The sequence below is a fragment of the Vulpes vulpes genome, chromosome X (genome assembly GCF_048418805.1).
Source record: "Vulpes vulpes isolate BD-2025 chromosome X, VulVul3, whole genome shotgun sequence".
Taxonomy (NCBI): domain Eukaryota; kingdom Metazoa; phylum Chordata; class Mammalia; order Carnivora; family Canidae; genus Vulpes; species Vulpes vulpes.
In genome coordinates, this window is record NC_132796.1 from 28,377,675 (window position 1) to 28,394,364 (window position 16,690).

At 36.7% G+C, this 16,690-nt stretch overlaps 1 protein-coding gene across 2 annotated transcripts in view; it reads right to left on the reverse strand.

The window, feature by feature from the left end:
- DMD (dystrophin) overlaps positions 1-16,690 on the reverse strand; it is a 2,426,617-nt gene that overhangs the window by 2,143,840 nt on the left and 266,087 nt on the right. The window contains exon 1 of one of the 2 annotated variants that reach the window (XM_072743156.1): positions 11,627-12,017. The exons of the other annotated variant lie outside the window; for it this stretch is intronic. Within the exon in view, the coding sequence (XP_072599257.1) occupies positions 11,627-11,633 (7 nt within the window). The 5' untranslated portion in view covers positions 11,634-12,017. Of the gene's footprint in view, positions 1-11,626; positions 12,018-16,690 lie in introns of those variants that run through there. 2 annotated transcript variants of the gene reach the window in all.

The window sequence follows — 16,690 nt, forward strand, 5'->3', positions numbered from 1 at the left end:
TTAAATGATACTAGAAGACTGGGGCCATCTGTGACACCCACTGCAGAAGCAGTAAAAGCAGGTAGTGTCCCAAACCTCTATTGTTATATTAGTTTCCTTCCAAGCATGTAGGGTGTAATCGTGTACAGAGTGTGATGTTTGAGATTTGATAAATCTGGTTCAATTTCCAGCTGTCTCACAAGTAGCTTAAAGTTACTAAGGCTCACTTTCTGGATCAGTAATATGGTGATAACACATATGTTGGGGTTGTTCAAAGTGCTATCTAAAATAATGCATGAAAAATACCAAGTGCTGTTATCTAGAATATAATTTTTTCCAAGAAATAATTGGTATTATTAGATTAGTAATGAGGTTCTGCAACCTGAATTTACTCCCATTTGGAAGAACAATATTAGAAAAATAACATTCTTATGAATCCACCATGGAAAAACTGGACTTTCTTGAATTTGGACCTCATGTAGAATGAGATGATAGAAGTGACAAGAATAAATATGAGAGCAAGCTGAATGCAATAACAAAGACATGAAAGAGGAAAAATAAAACACCAAAAAGAAATTGAAGTGTAAATTTTGCATAGCCATGCTATACAAGAGTTGGTTACTGGGGGATATTTCTGTTCAGAGAATCAATGAGATGAATCATGCATCACTGTACTTGCTATTATAATAACTGTATCATGCATTTCTTGGCTTTTCTAGACAAACAAGGAGTTTGAGTCACCATATTAGAAGAGACTAAAGACTATGCGGTTTAATAGAAAAAGTCACACTTCACTGTTCAGAGACTTCTGTTCTATTTCTGGTCTTACTCCTAACTACAAGAAGTGTTAAGCAAGTCAATTTATCTCTATAGGTCCCAGTTTCCTCATCTGTCAAATTAAGAGACTGGACTAAGTATTCTTTAAGAGTTTCTGGGCTTTAAATTCTAGGCTTCTATAAAATGTATCTATCTAGATGCATGCTATAAATATAATAAACACAATGTTCACAATAAAAAAAAACACATGGCATCTCAACAGAAAATTAAGGATGAGACTAGAACAGTCCCCATGCTAAAGGTAACTTCCACATGACCAATACACACTTCTTTTTTTAAAAAATGTTTTATCTTTTTCTTTTTTTAAAAGATTTTATTTATTTATTCATGATAGAGAGAGAGAGAGAGAGAGAGAGAGAGAGGCAGAGACACAGGCAGAGGGAGGAGCAGGCTCCATGCAGGGAGCCTGACATAGGACTCGATCCCGGGACTCCAGGACCATGCCCTGGGCCAAAGGCAGGCGCTGAACCGCTGAGCCACTCAGGGATCCCCTCAATACACACTTCTAAGGGCTCTCCAAGTCATTAGTCATTAGAAAAAAGGGAAATCAAATGACAATGAGATAGCCAGATAGCTAAAATTATACACTGATAATACTAATTATTGGTAATAGTATCCAAAACTTTCATAAACTGATGGTTAATAAGTTGGTTTACCCATGTTAAAAAACTACTCAGCATTATCAACTAAAGGCAGGTACTTGGCTCTTCAGTGATCCAGCAATTTTGTTTCTTGATATTCACATACCAGAAATGTATGTGTATGTGTAAAATGTACAACAATATTCAGGGCGGCATTATTTTTAAAGTCCCCAAGTATAATCAATCCAAATGTCCATCAACAGTAAAAGGAGCAAGCAAATTATGGTATATCCATGTGATGACATACTATACAATCCTGAAAATGACTGAATCCCATCTACAAGCAACATAATAGATAAATCTCACAAATATAATGATGAAAAACAGAAGTCAGACACAACAGAAGACACACTATATATTCCCAACAAAATAAATTTTGGAAATGGCCTATCTATGGTACGTCAGAAGTCAGTATAATGCTTCTCATTGGGTGAGTATTGACTGAGAAAGGGTAAGACTGAGGTTTGGGAATGCTGGTAATGTTGTTTTCTCACTTTGAGTAGTCACTGGGATATTCTCTGTTAAATTTCATTAAGTTGCACACTTACTGATTTGTGCACTCTTACTGATTTGTGTTATATTTCAATAAAAGAGTTTTAAAAACCAAGGTACACAGAATTGCTTTCACCTACAAAGGAAAATTGGTACAATAAAGAATGTTGGGAGGAAATTTTCCTTGCTTTTACCCAATGTATCTAAATTACTCGAGAGAGCCAGAGACAGGTAGAGATGCACATACATGCATGAATGCACACACACACACACACATGCACACACAATTCTATTGTATGAAGAGAGAAGGACTGTGACAGGAAAGGAAAGAGTAATGAAGAGGGAAGATGGAAGATAGACTTTCTAGACCATGCAATCATTCAGAGAATATCATTATCTTTTATTCCAAATTCCAATGCAAACTTGTATTTTTAAGTTCCTAGGAGTCAGGAGGGAAGGTGTAGACCAGTTAAATTGGATGCTGCCCAAGTTGGATGAAACCTTCATGATTTAACACTATCTCCTCATGTTATAATTAGGTCTACGTAGCGCTAGGCCTATCCTATATAAAATGTCATCCTGTGTAAAAAGCCCTCCTGTGTAATCTATGAGGTCTAATTCTGTGATGAATGTAAACATAGGTGAAATATTTTCAGGTAGCTTCTGATTAAAGATGTATATAAAATGAGATAAGACAATATGATTATTTCTCTAAAGATAACAAATGGAAGAGCTCCCAGGGATAGTTATACATAGCCTACAAAGATAAATAATAATTGTTGGTTTTCTTTTTTAAACCTCCTGAGGCAAAGTTTGCATGGCCAGGTTCACATAGGTTGAAAAAGGTGCAATCTCATTGTCTGCCACTGACTTTACAACAGTGTAAAGTTCTGCCTCTGAAATCTGATTTCAGTGAAGATAGGCAATGTTTGGTAGGCACGCTCCTCCTTATTTTGAGTGAAATCTTATGCTACTTCACTCTTTACTTTGAATTACTAACCATTTTTCACTGAATTTGTATTCTTTCCCTTCAGCTATCATTTTGGTCTTTGATGGACTTGCCAGTTGTTCTACATCACTCACATGAGGAACCCAGGAAGCTTCTAGAACTCATTCCCAAACTGGCTTTTCTGTTTGGATTCACAGTGGCTGCTACCCCCTAGTAAGCTGTCACTATAGATATTTTTCTGTCCTCATCCATGTAAAACAGATTCCTATCTAAATCCCTTAGGGAACTGTATCTTAGTCATCTTGCCCTAATACAGAACGTGACAGAAGTTATTAATAAATATTTGTTGGATGAATGGAAAGGTGCAGAAATGTGTCACTTCAGTCAGTGACCTCTAATCGTGTTCTGGATGTCCTAATGGAGAAGTGGGCTCTGCCCCTTACCACCATGGCCACCAGAGCCAGCCCATGAATGGGTCAGCAGGCAAAGGCTGCTGAACCTGAGATTCCTACTCACAGCATTAACATTTCTATCACGGGCAGCCTTTGACTCAATCTCCTCTTTATCACGCTTGTCACAGAACATAAATTAAGTCCTACAACTTGCGTAAAACCCATCAAGTTTCAGGTTAAAATTAACGTCATTTTCCATAATCCAGCCTAATTGGCACTGTAATGCATAATTCCCCCTGTAATATGTTAAGGCAGAGATGTGTGCTAGTAAAATCAGAATACGATGGTCTTTTCAGATGGTAACTACACTCATCCTGGTGAGCATTTTGTGTTTTTTTTTGTTTTTTTTGTTTTTTTTTTTTTTTTCTGGTGAGCATTTTGTAATGTATTCAACTGTTGCATCACTAGGCTGTACACCTGAGACTAACGTATATCATCTCTGCTTCTATTTTTAAAAAAGAGAATATGATGGTCCTTATGCTTTATCCTGGGAGCATTACAATCAATTGTAACAATGCCATTAGCAGAGCAGATGGACGCTGCTGAGCACCCCCCCACACCAGCTTTTTCTTCTTTGTTATTTGTATTTGTCTCTCGATTGCCAGGCAATGACAATATTATGTGGGAACTTTGATAGGCACCATTTACCTTCTAGTGTATCCGGACAGTGATTAATCTTTGTGTACTCTCCAACCTTGCAGTCCAGCCATCCCCCCACTTTCTGTGCAAACGTTTGTCCACAAGATTATCTTTTCATCTTTATTTTCTACAGTCCTTTAGCTCAGACAATCTTTTTACCCATTTGCGTATTCCCTGCACTGTACTTTGGATTCTGTAAGCCCCAAACTCCACAAAATTAGTTTTCTGGAGGCCAGTCATGTTAGACATACACTGGGCATGTCTTACATTTCCAAAGACAGTACACATGCGTAATATTTCAAGACACCTTGCTTTCTTCAGAAACCTCAATTTATATTGCAATTATTGCTTATGATTCAAAATGTGCAGAATTCTAAACAAGGTTTTCTTTCAAAAAAAACTGATTTTCCAAAATTATCAAAGAACGTATGGCAATATTACAGCTTATGCTATTTTTTTCATTTCATTTAAAGACCATGTGAGCAAGCTCTGAAAATATTTTTTATTAATATCTACAGAGTGAATTAAACTTGTGAAAAGTTATATCTACACAGAGAATCTATACATTTCTTAAGGTTAAAAAATAAAAAACACTTAAAGCTTTTAAGCACTATGACCTGTGAATAATAAACAATATGTTTTAATTTATAAAATGTCACTTGATGTGTATTTCTCTTCGACTCCCATAAAGCTAAATTTTCCTTCAAGTTGTGATTGTTTGCTCAATTGCTATTATTTTATTATTTTTTTCCTTTGACCCTAACCTATAATATATGAAGACAACAGGATAAATGAAGCAACAATACCTGTCTTAATGCAGAAAATATGTTTAAGAGTTCCACAGTCAGACAACTATCTCTGCCTTCTGGGATATATTTTTCTGAAGGACATCTAAATTGTACAAATATTTTAAATACGTTTGGCTACTTGATAACACCTTGAAATATACTTTAAATCAAAGGGAAAGAAGAGTCACATTCATCTCCTTTCTAAAACAACTAAACCATGGTGAGTTCATATTTGCTAAACTAAAAGATAAGGAAAAAGTGAAATAAATGGAAAACGAATTACTTTTAAACCTCTGGGTTTTTTGCTTTTATTATTTTAAATTAAAAAATCCAAAATAAAACATGGAAAAACAGAAAATCTTACCCAACACAACACACTATACAAAATGCTCATTTTTCAAATAAGCAGTATGCTCGTTTTACTTGCTACTGGTCTTTAGTAGAAACAGACCTAAAAAGAATATATTGGAAGGGCTGGGTACTTTTCCTCATTCCCTGAGAAGCTCCGTGATTATGAGGAATGCCAGCCAGAGCTCAATATTCTTACCCTTGAAATCAAGAAAAAGATCAAAATCTTTGATAGCAATAACAAGAACTAAATTTGCCAGGGGTAGAAGTCCTCCTCTTATCAATGTCAGGCAAGAAGCAATCTTTTCCGGCAAAGCGAAGAGCAAGCCAACTAAGAGAAAGATTTGTGTGCCTACAATTACATAAAATTGACTGGATGGTTGGAAACAATACTTTTTAAGAATCTTCTCTCTCTTTTTTTAACTTTACTTACATGTTGGATTTTATTGCATTCTAAGATAAAGAGGAAATGAAACTGTTTTCACACACAAAACAGTTCCCTCGTGACAGTTTTTTTCTCAATGGTCTCTTTTGCCTCCCATTAGCTTATCCTCTTCCTCGGTGAGTCGCCCTCATCGCTCCATATCCCTAAACCAATAGGAAGACTTTCCTTCAGACCCTTAAGCCTTGTATCTGTTACCATAGAGACAGGCATCACAAGATAGCTGCTCAGTAACATCCTCATGGAAATAAAATAAGAATCCTATGGGTTTTATAGGAATTTCCAGTGCTACCAGTGAACAGAAATGATACACTGCCCTGGGGAAAAATGCAGGGATTTTAGTTTCACAATCGTAGAATTATGGAGATTGTCATTTACGATGGTAAATCCAGAATCCTTTAATTTTATGCTTAGGACCTGATTAAGGTTTCTCATATGATTTGAAAAAAAAATCCCTTCTCTTATATCCATGTGTTCAGGGAAATATAAATATCTCACTGTTAACTTTTAACTCTAGCATGTCTTATCAATCACATTCTAACAGCCTCAACTGTTCTTTTCTATCGCAGTGCACAGATAGACTCTTATTTTGCTATTCTTTGATCCCCTCCAGACCACATTTGATCAAGAAAACCCTCATCTTTTTTAAAAGGTGACAACCTGTCCAGAATTCGGTAAGGCAAAAGCTGCTTACAGACTTTATAGACCTATGCAGAGGGAAAAGGATAGCTACAAGAAGTGATTTCCACTCACTTTACCTTGTTTTTCATTGACTTCTGCACTTTCTGGAAGTCTAGTGAAATCACTTAATATCTGAAGAGGAACCATACAAATAACTGAATCTGAGCAAATAGATAAGCTCAGCAAAATCAATGGGCCTAGGCAAAGAAGATATATGTCAGTGACTGCAGAGACCTCAAATTTTCTCCTCCTGACATTAAATAATAAACATTCCTCAGCAAGTCAAATCTCTCAATACAGTAACAGCCAAAATGGTCCCATCAGGAACTCTTCGGCTGTATATCTGATCACTTTTCCAAGTCTGTAGTATTTCAATACTATGGGTGGTCACAATTATGTTTGTGGCCTTCCGATGATATTTAGCTGTGATCTAGCTTGTTTCTGACAGTATTTAATCAGCAAATAGTGAAGTTATCACACGGTTTAGAGATGAGGCCAGCAAACTCTTGCTACCAAGGGCCAGATAGTGTATAGTTTTGGCCTTATGGCCCCTTATGGTCTCTGTCCTAACTACTTCACAGCTATACAATATGTAAACAAGCAGGTGTGGCTATCTCCCACTAAAACTTTATTAATAGGCACTGAAATTGAAGTTTCGTGTCATTTTCCTATGTCACAAAATATTACCCATCTTCTAAAACAATTCATTCAGAAATGTAAAAGCCATTCTCAGCTAGCTGGCCAACCAGAAAGAATTGTAGGACACAATTTGCTGACTCCTAGCCTGGAGCTTGTAGAGACATGCAATGAAAGACCTGAAAAGGGGAATACGTTTTTCATGAAATGATTAGGATTACAGATTCTCAAAATTAGAAATTATATCAGATATCTCCTTCTTAAATTTCTCTTTATGGCAGGAAATCAACTCCTAACCCTGAATGCTTTCGAACAAGGAGTGAAGGACCTCACAAAGTAGCCACTTCTCTGCTTATACAATTGATTGGAAGATTATTTTTGGGTCTTTCAGAGATACACAAATAAGTCTGATCCCTCTTTTACATTATAGCTCATTTAATAGTTGAAGAAAGTTTTCTTTTTTCTTGTTCATTCAAGCATTCTTCAACTTTTCCCTTTTCTAGGACCTTTGATGCCTCTCACACATTCTCATTCTTAGAACTTTTCAGCATCCAGATCTTTTTCACTGAATACTCTCCCAAATGTTAAAGTTCCCGAGACCACGATGTTCCTCTCCTTCTAAAACATGTTTTTTGTTTCCTTCCTCAAAGGATAAATGTCCAACATCTCCGTTTTATTTTGTTTCAATGCTGTATGAGACTATGACTGATGTTCAAACTAAGGCCAAAAAAATCATTAAGTCTTTTTCAATGACTTATTGTTAAGCGTTAACTGTCTCCCATACTGTACTTGGATTGATTTTTGAACCTTAGTGCAGGATCTTATTCTGAGGGAGATTCATCTTTTTGGCCTCATTGCTTTTCCCAGGGGGTCATAATCCTTCAGTATTAGAATAATACAATATATTTGTTCTCCTCTCCAGCTAAACTATTTTGATCTTCCTTCATGTTTTGGGTATTAATATTTCACAAACCAAGCAGAGCCAATGTTAGAATTACAGAGCACACTATGAGAAATTAGGTCCAAATCAGATAGAGCCAAATGAATAGGACTAGGATGCTTCCTGGTTTACAATGATTCAATTAATGTACCCAAGGCAGAATAATTTAGTAATTTAATTAATCTTTCAGACATATCAAATGGAAAACATTTCTCCATCTTGACTAAATCACAAAAATCTTCAGCAAATCCCACAGTATAATCAAGATAGGTGGCTAAATCAAATACGGTTTTGTAGAATCTTGGAGAACCTGGTTGGTATTACCTTTCCCCTCATTCTAAAGCAGCCCTAAAACCAATCCTCATTCCAAACCCCCCAAAAAATCCTCAGGAATTTTTGCTTATTCCCAATGAGGGACAAATATTGCTTATTTTTCTTAAAAAATTCCAACGTGAAGAGTTAATATCCTCACCCTAATTACGGACCTCCTTCCTTCTTGCTCATTTTGGTTTAACTCCAGGACCAATTTTAAATACCATCGTAGCACTCTCTTTTTAAAGAGTTTTGATTCTTTTGTCAGAAGTATGTGTGTGTGTCTGGGTCTGTGTGTGCACACACACGCCTATGTGGTTTTTGTTTTTATTAGCTTTTTCATTCCTCAAATTTAGACAACATGAGAATTGGAGGATAATAGGAAGAGACAAGCTTCTCGGGGCAAAAGATCTTAAAGAATTTTTTTTTTTACACATGGTCATTTTTATTGATGCAGAAACAGCACTGTGCTAATATTCAACACATTTTCAAGATAAAAGTCACTTGATAAACAAGGAACAGAAGATGTACTGGTTAGCCGGAGCTGTCACAACAAAATGTCACAGACTGAGTGGCTTAAAAACAAAAATTCATATTCTCAGTTTTGGAAGATTTCTTAACTGGGAACATCTCCCTCTGCTCGTCTTTCTGGATGAAGGGATACATCTGAAGGTGGGCAACTCAATCACAAGTGGGCATTTTCACTGCACAGTATTCTCATTAAAGAAGAACTCAGGGACATTACTGAATTAAAAATAATGATGCTTAATTGGATTTTTACCTAAAAGAGACAAGTAGTTGCTACAGCTGCCTTTATAATATGGACACCTTGGGAAAAACAATCTAGGTTTGTAGAGAATCAGGTGAAGCCCACAGAGATTTGTACAAGGAACCAATTCCATGTTAAAAAGATTTTTAAACGGTAAGAGTCCATTTCACCTGTCCCATTCCTTTCATTCACTCTGTTCTCATGCATTTCTTCCCCATTCCTGCCCCCCCCCCCCGCCCCCAAACCTCTCCAGAAAACACAGAATTAAGCAACTAGGATTTGGAGACTTCACATGGTCTCATCACTTTGTATGCTAATCATGTTTCGGAGCTGGAGAGACTGGCCAGCATTTCCAACTCTTACAAAGACATTTATCAATAAGGGTATGCCTGCTTTTCAGGTGTGTGGCCCAGAGACTTTAAGATTCCATTAATAATCAACAGCTGGTGCCACCTAGCGTCTGTCCTCTCCATTCATCAGTGGAATCAAATACAGAGTACTTCCCAGTCACAAACGAAACAGCCTGAACTACAAACAAAAAAACCCACAGTTTGGGGAGTCCAGTGGCTGATTTAAATCACACTATCTTCATTGAAAGGGAAACCTTCTTTTTTTTAAGTTACTATGGTAACAGGAGTGTGAGGCGAACAGGAAGCTCGGATTTTTCTCACAGGAGACAATTCACAAAAGGAGAGTCCCACTAAATATGTGATGCAAAAGAGTTTTTCCAGACTTGAATTATCACTTAAAATGGTTATAAAGTTGGGAAATAAAACTGGCAGAAAAGAACTGCATTTTAAACAAAAGTACAGATATAGCTGATTTTTGTCAACCAACCAAGAAATAACCCTTTATCATCTGGATGCAAAATTCTCTGCCAGTCTTTGAGCTTCCCAAAGATTCATTGAGCACTGTTAACAGACTGGAGAAAAGCACATACAGCACTCAGAAGTATGAACAGGAAATAATTAGGTTGTCCACACCACATTATTAAAAATACGTTTGCTGCTAAAGCTATACATCTAGAAAACTATTTTCTCTCATGCCCTGTGTATGGATTATGAATTTTATATTCAACCACAGTCGTGTATGCTTCAAGGTTAAAAAGTACTCCTCGAAATGCTTGACTATCTCTCAAACATAAGTTAGTGACTAATTCGGATGAATCTAAGTAGTATAATTAGCCAACCAGCTTCTAACCAATTCACCGCTACTGAAATACATGTTGGTTTAAGTCACTTTTTCTAACAGGAATACGTAATTGAAAAACATGGACTAACATTCAGGGGGGAAAAGTTACATAACAGCCGGTAGTGTTCCTTGACCAGACTGACTGGGATATTACAATTACTACAGAAAAGACACAGCACATATGAACAATACCATATATACAGAAAGGTCATGCTAGATGTTCATACATGATAGTCTATTAACTTGGATGATTTAGCTACTGAGGTTACTGGAGAGATGGGGCAGAGAACCGAAAGAATCTGTATCATATAGATAATTAACAGCCAAGCTTTTCACACTCCGGAAATCTATCTCTATATTATTTGACATGTGTTTTAAACAATCACTTGTTAAAAACAGCTTTGAAGGTTTTATTTTTGTGTTACCCTAGTGGTGATAAAGATTATTTCAATATGTTCGGTCCGATATATACTCAGTGACATAGCCCCATGGCAGCGTCTGAAGACAGAATATGGAAACGATGCATAGTTTCCACAGAAAGCTTAAATTGTTCCCCTTTTCCCAAAAACTTTATTTTTGGATCCAGGTACAGTCCAGGCTCATGCTTCATTTGTTTCAAAGTACTTATAAGTGTAATCCAGTGATTGTATGAGAAGGAAATATTGCAAAAACAGCACAAGGGTGCTAAAAATTGTACGCAGGCAAAAGAGAATGTAAGACAAAACTCATTTAGGTTTCAACAGAGTTAAATAAATAAATGCTCCAATCTTCACTAATTTATCATTTTCCGTCATTTTTCATTAACAGCTTTCAAAAAGCCCTATCTGAAACAAGCTGATACAGAGAAATTAAGAGCAGTAATCAAGCGAGAAATGATAGACCAGCTGGGTCGACATCAACTTGGCAAAACGTGAATACAGTTCAATAGCTGAAACAGATGCTGGAGTTGTTGAAAAACCCTGCAGGAGATATTGATGTATTTTCTTCATAGAATGCAGAATGACTGAATAAATGTCAAAAGCTAAAAATTGATGAGGAGAAAAGACTGACAGCCAAACTCCTTATAAAACAGGAACGAAGTGTAACAATTTGCAACCTATCCAAACATTCTACACATCCCCATTTCTCTCAATGTCTGAATATGCCAATAGATCAATCAGTCCTGGTTACTAGATAGCATGTAACTGAGCTGGGGTTAGATTTCCCTCAGAGATCCCCCACCACCACCCCCAGGTCATCATCCACCTGGAGAAACCCAGACTCTTGAAAAATACTTTATTCTAAAATCTTCTAACACGGATTTCTATCCCAGAAGTGTTTTCCTGAGGTTGGAGGCAAGCACACCCCCCCAAAATCTAACGCAGCACAAGGAAATTTTAAAATCCCTTCCGTAAAAGCAACACTGTTTGCAGAGTTTGAAGAGCTCGGCAACAAACCCCAGCTACCAACAGCTGCTTGTTCAAACATATGCTTTGTCATGGTCAGCTTCTAATTGTATTCATAATGATGTAATAGCTTTAATAATCCTACCTTCCATGCCAGCTGTTTTTCCTGTCACTCCATCATGCCAATAAGTTGGCTGCTGTAACAAATCAAGATAGTGCAAAACAGCATCTTTCTCCTGATTCTGTCATCTTCCTGAAAGCATTCTATTACTGCCGACTGCTGGGAACCAGAAAGTCTATTTGAATTCCAGCAGCTCCCCTTTCGCATGATTCAAGTTAGGTTAGGTGGGCATGCCTAACATGATTCTCTCAGTCATTTATTATGCAGCTGCTACAACGTCGGTGTGGTAACCACTCTGACTATCTGATACGTCAGTCGAACAAAACCTACACCTCGGAGCAAACACATGAGCCAGAGCAGCGTTCTGCATTTAACGAGCATTCTTCCTGCCTAAAAAACAGTGGATCTGCAAATCTCTTTCAGTATCTCCTCGGTCCTCCGTACAGATGCAAAGCCTTTGGATTAAAATCTTCTCCTAACTATACCAAGAGTACAGTTCCTTTGCCACGTATCATATTATTCACAGTAGAATTCCGTCTGATTTTCACTTATCTTCACAGCCCTGTAAGGGTAAAAACTCTCTTTTCTGATTGTACTTTTTGAAAGAAGGATGCTGTGTGCTCGGCTCCACGTCTCTGCTTTATAAAATATAGCGTTCACTTTCTCAAATGGAATTTGCCCCTGTGGTTCTATGGAAAATTTTCTAAGAGGAGGATTTTTTTTTTCTAGAAAATATTTATTTTGCATATTGGAGACATTTAGATTGCTTCTGGTTGTTTCTCCCCGGAGTGGACTTTATACTTCATATTCTGACTTACGAAAATTGCTTTCTTTAGAAAGTAAGAAATTAAATTAGCTGACTCTCTAACATAACTTGTTTACCAAGTAGATAAGTTTCATTTCAGGAAAATGCATTCTGCATTTTAAAGATACCCATGCAAGTACCAGGATTTTTTTTAATCAGAGTTAATACCGTAGAGATGATGGCAATTGTATCTAAAAGTTCTAAGTATGCCTTTCTCGGAGGATTCATATTTTAGTTTGAAACGGCAAATATTTAAGTGTTTTCATGAGAAAGATACTTTAAGGGGGGCAGTGATAAAAATCTCCTTTCCCTTTCAACTATCTATCAGATATTCAGTTCAGGAGAAAAGCGACTGCCCAGCCCCACAAAAAAGTAAACATGTTGTGGGGACCTACATTATGGAAGTATAAGCGATAATTTATTTAGCACATGTAAGATATATGCCAGTGTTCATCTTCTGGAATAGTGTTTCCCTAAAGGGTGTGTGTGTATGTATATATACATTTTCGCTAGTCTAACTCCATTTTAATTTTATTCTGTAACAGACACCAATCATTCCTACATATCTGGACATAAATAATAATCAGTAACTTATATTTTCTTATGTTTAATTTGTAAATGCCAGAAAAAAAACTGAGCCCACTTGAACCCATCAAAGTTTTTCTAAAAATGATATATCGTTCCACATATCAATTGCCTCTACTTACCTCCCCAGCTTCAACTCTTGCCTTCACGCTTTGTTCCAGCCACAGCAAATTTCCTTTTGCTTCTCTAAAACACTGTGCTTCTACTGTCTCAGGGATATTGCATCTTTTTTTAAAAAAAGATTTATTTATTTATTTATTTATTTATTTATTTATTTATTTATTTATTAGAGAGAGAGGAAGCATGAGCATGGGGAGCAGGAGAGGAGCAGAGGGAGATGGACAAGCACATTGTGCTGAACATGGAGCCCCACTCACGGTGAGAACATGACCTAAGCCAAAATCAAGAATCAGATGCTTAACCCACTGATCCACCCACTCATCCCTGAGATATCGCATCTTCTGTTTCACCTTTCCTTAAGACTGCCTCACTTTGGATAGTCTACCTTCCATGCAATCTTGTTATCAGCTTGAAACATAATTTGCTATGTGAGGCATTTTTCATCCCCTAGATAAAATTATGTTCCCCTGCTATGCAGTTTCATAGCACCTTGTACTTCATCGTAATAATGGCAAATGCTTATACAACGGAAGGTGGTAGGCACTGTTCTCACATACACAACACAAACATATATACTTGTGTGTATATGTGCACACACACATATGTGTATGTATGTGTGTATGTATCACTACTATATCGATACTCTTGTACAGTCCTCATATTGAACCCATGAAGATGACAGATTTTTACATGTGAGGCATCTGGGGCTCTGGGAAGTTGAGTAACTTGGCCAGAGTCACATGACTTTAATTTTTTATATTTTCTGGTATACTCTTAGTTCTGGAGATCACATGTGTCTTATTCAATGTTAAATTCTAATGTCCAGTGCACTCTTTGGAAACTGTATTCCATTCTTCACTCGATCAGTAGAACCTGCTTTGTGCTACTACTCACTATGGTAAGCACTGGTCATATAGTGAAGGTCAAAATGGATATGGATCCTATTTTCTTGGAGCTTAAGCATGAGGGCAAGATCTCTAAACTTAGCATCCAAGGATCCATGGATAGAATTCAGATAATAGCCTCTAACAGAAGCGTAAAATGATTTTCATTTGTTTGTAGGTTATGAACATAGTAACATTAGCAATATTTGTAATTTTTGGTTGCTAGTAAAGTCACAAATTTTCAAATCCTTTTATATATGCTATATATACCCCACAATATTTTTTACATTCATCATTACTTTGAAATTACAGTTGTTATTAAGTCTACCACTATACTGTGTTAATGTGTGAATAAGGAAGTATGTATAGTATTATGTAACTTTTAATGTATCTAAAAAACTTTCAATACAACTGTTTTTTGTTATAATGTTAATTATTTTATTTTATATATTTAAACAGTCTGCAGATAAGCCTTGCCACCTGTCAAAGGCCTTAAGGAGTTAGGGCTTTAAGCTTCACCACAAGTCAAAGGGGTCCGTGCTATAACCTCTGACCAAGAGGACAGGAGAACATAGCACACTGGTTAATGTCACTGGATCCCAAGTCTGACAACCTGGGCTCAAAAGTCAGATTCATGACTTAAACACTAATGTGTTATAGTTACTTATCCTCAGTTTACTTTTCTGTAAAATCAGAGTACTTATTGCTCTTATACATCCCTGCTATGAGGATTAAATAAGAGAATGACAGTAAAATACTTGGTACAATGCCCACTACCTTTTGAACTTTTAATGGCTGTTAGATATTATTAGTGAGAGGGCCAGATATGAAATAGTTACAAGTAAAATCGTGAAAGAGATACAAAGGATTTATAAAGACTTTCAGAACAGGAAGTAGAATTCTTATACATTACCAATGGAAATGTAAAATGGTAATAACCACTTTCAAAAACAGTCGGGCAGTTTCTTAAGAAGGCAAATATAGACATACTTTGAGAGCCATCCTTTCCATTCTGACAGAAATGAAAGCATGTGTCCATGAAAAAGTTGTATACGGATATTCACAGCAGCTGCATTTGTAATGGCCCCAGCTTTAAACAACTCACATATTCAACATGTGAATGGATGAAGAAACTGTGGTATCACTATACAATATAATACTACTTTGCCATGGAAAAGACTGGACTCCTGACAGGTAGCAAGGTGTGAAAGAATTATGCCAATTAAAAGAAGCCAAACAAAAATAGTATGCACTGTATGACTTCACTGATATGACTAGAAAATGCAATGAATCTGTACTGCCAGTGAGCAGGTGAGTAGTTGCTTAGTGAAGGTAGGGGTGAGGGACAAGTAGGAGAGGTTACAAAGCATCATGAGGACACTCTGAGATCAAGGATATGTCCACTATTTTGATGGTAGTGATGGTTTCGTGGGGCTCAGAGATGTCAAAAACATGTCATGTTGTACATTTTAAATAGGTACAGTTTATTATACAACACTTACACTTCAAAAACTGTTTAAAACCCTCATTCTTATTAGACCTTAGGTCATTCATATTAACTTAATTCAAAAGCAGGAAGTAATACACTATCATCACTTTCTTAAAAGTTGATCTATCAACTCCATAATAAAATATGTATGTTCTAAATAATTCTATCAACTGCATATAATAATCTGGAGCATCCCAGGAAAATAATTTTCCCCACCAGCTACAATTTATAGCTCTCCATGCCACCACTGAACAACTTGGAAACTGACTTTTCCAGTAACAAAGAATTCTGTCCTATTAAACATACACAACTTTAACATACACAGTTTGTTACTGTGAGCATATAAACTAGTTAAAATAAATAAACTATTAGGCTGGATACAAGAGAGTAAGCTGCATAAAATCTAAGGTATGAATCAATATTACCTTGTTGCCATATAATTCTATCATACAGATAACCTTGCAATAAGCTTCCTTTGTTAAGCAATGATTAAATACTACACGACTATACTTTATAAGTTACCTTCATTTCATAACAAAAGACATCATGTCAAACTCTTAAGTATTTTGAGGGGAAGATGACTGAGAAAAATCCAATGGTATCCATGCGACAGTAAGACTGAGAACAATAAAACACATTCCCTCATTAAATTTTCTCGTATGCTGTGCTAAAAGTGTTGAGGTGGTAAAAAATGTAGCCAGATCACTGAACTTTTGAAATTTATTACCTCAGTGAAGTTACAGTTGGATCAATGAAAAGCAGAAAATCTTCTTTTCATAATTCGAATCTCTGTCCCCAATCTACATTAAGCAAAAGATATTAAGATGTTCAACACACACACACACACACACACACACACACACACACACACAGCCATGCAAGATCATGTCAATGGTCTCAAATCTCTCCAGCGGTTTCTCATCATCCTCAGAACAAAAGCCCGTACCCCAGCCTGAAAGACATGAGTAATATGCCCCTCGTGCTTCTCCCTCCTGTCTTCTCCCATGCTACTCCCTACACCTCTCCTTCATTTTCTCTATTCACATCGACTGGCCTTGTTTCTCTTCCAATATTGCAACTTATACCCGCCTTTGGATATTCTCCTTAGCTGATCCTTCCAAAAAGGAACATCCTTACACAGGTATTCCAAGGCTCACTCTTCTTCAGCTGGGCCTTTGTTCAATGTCATCTCAGCATAAATCCTT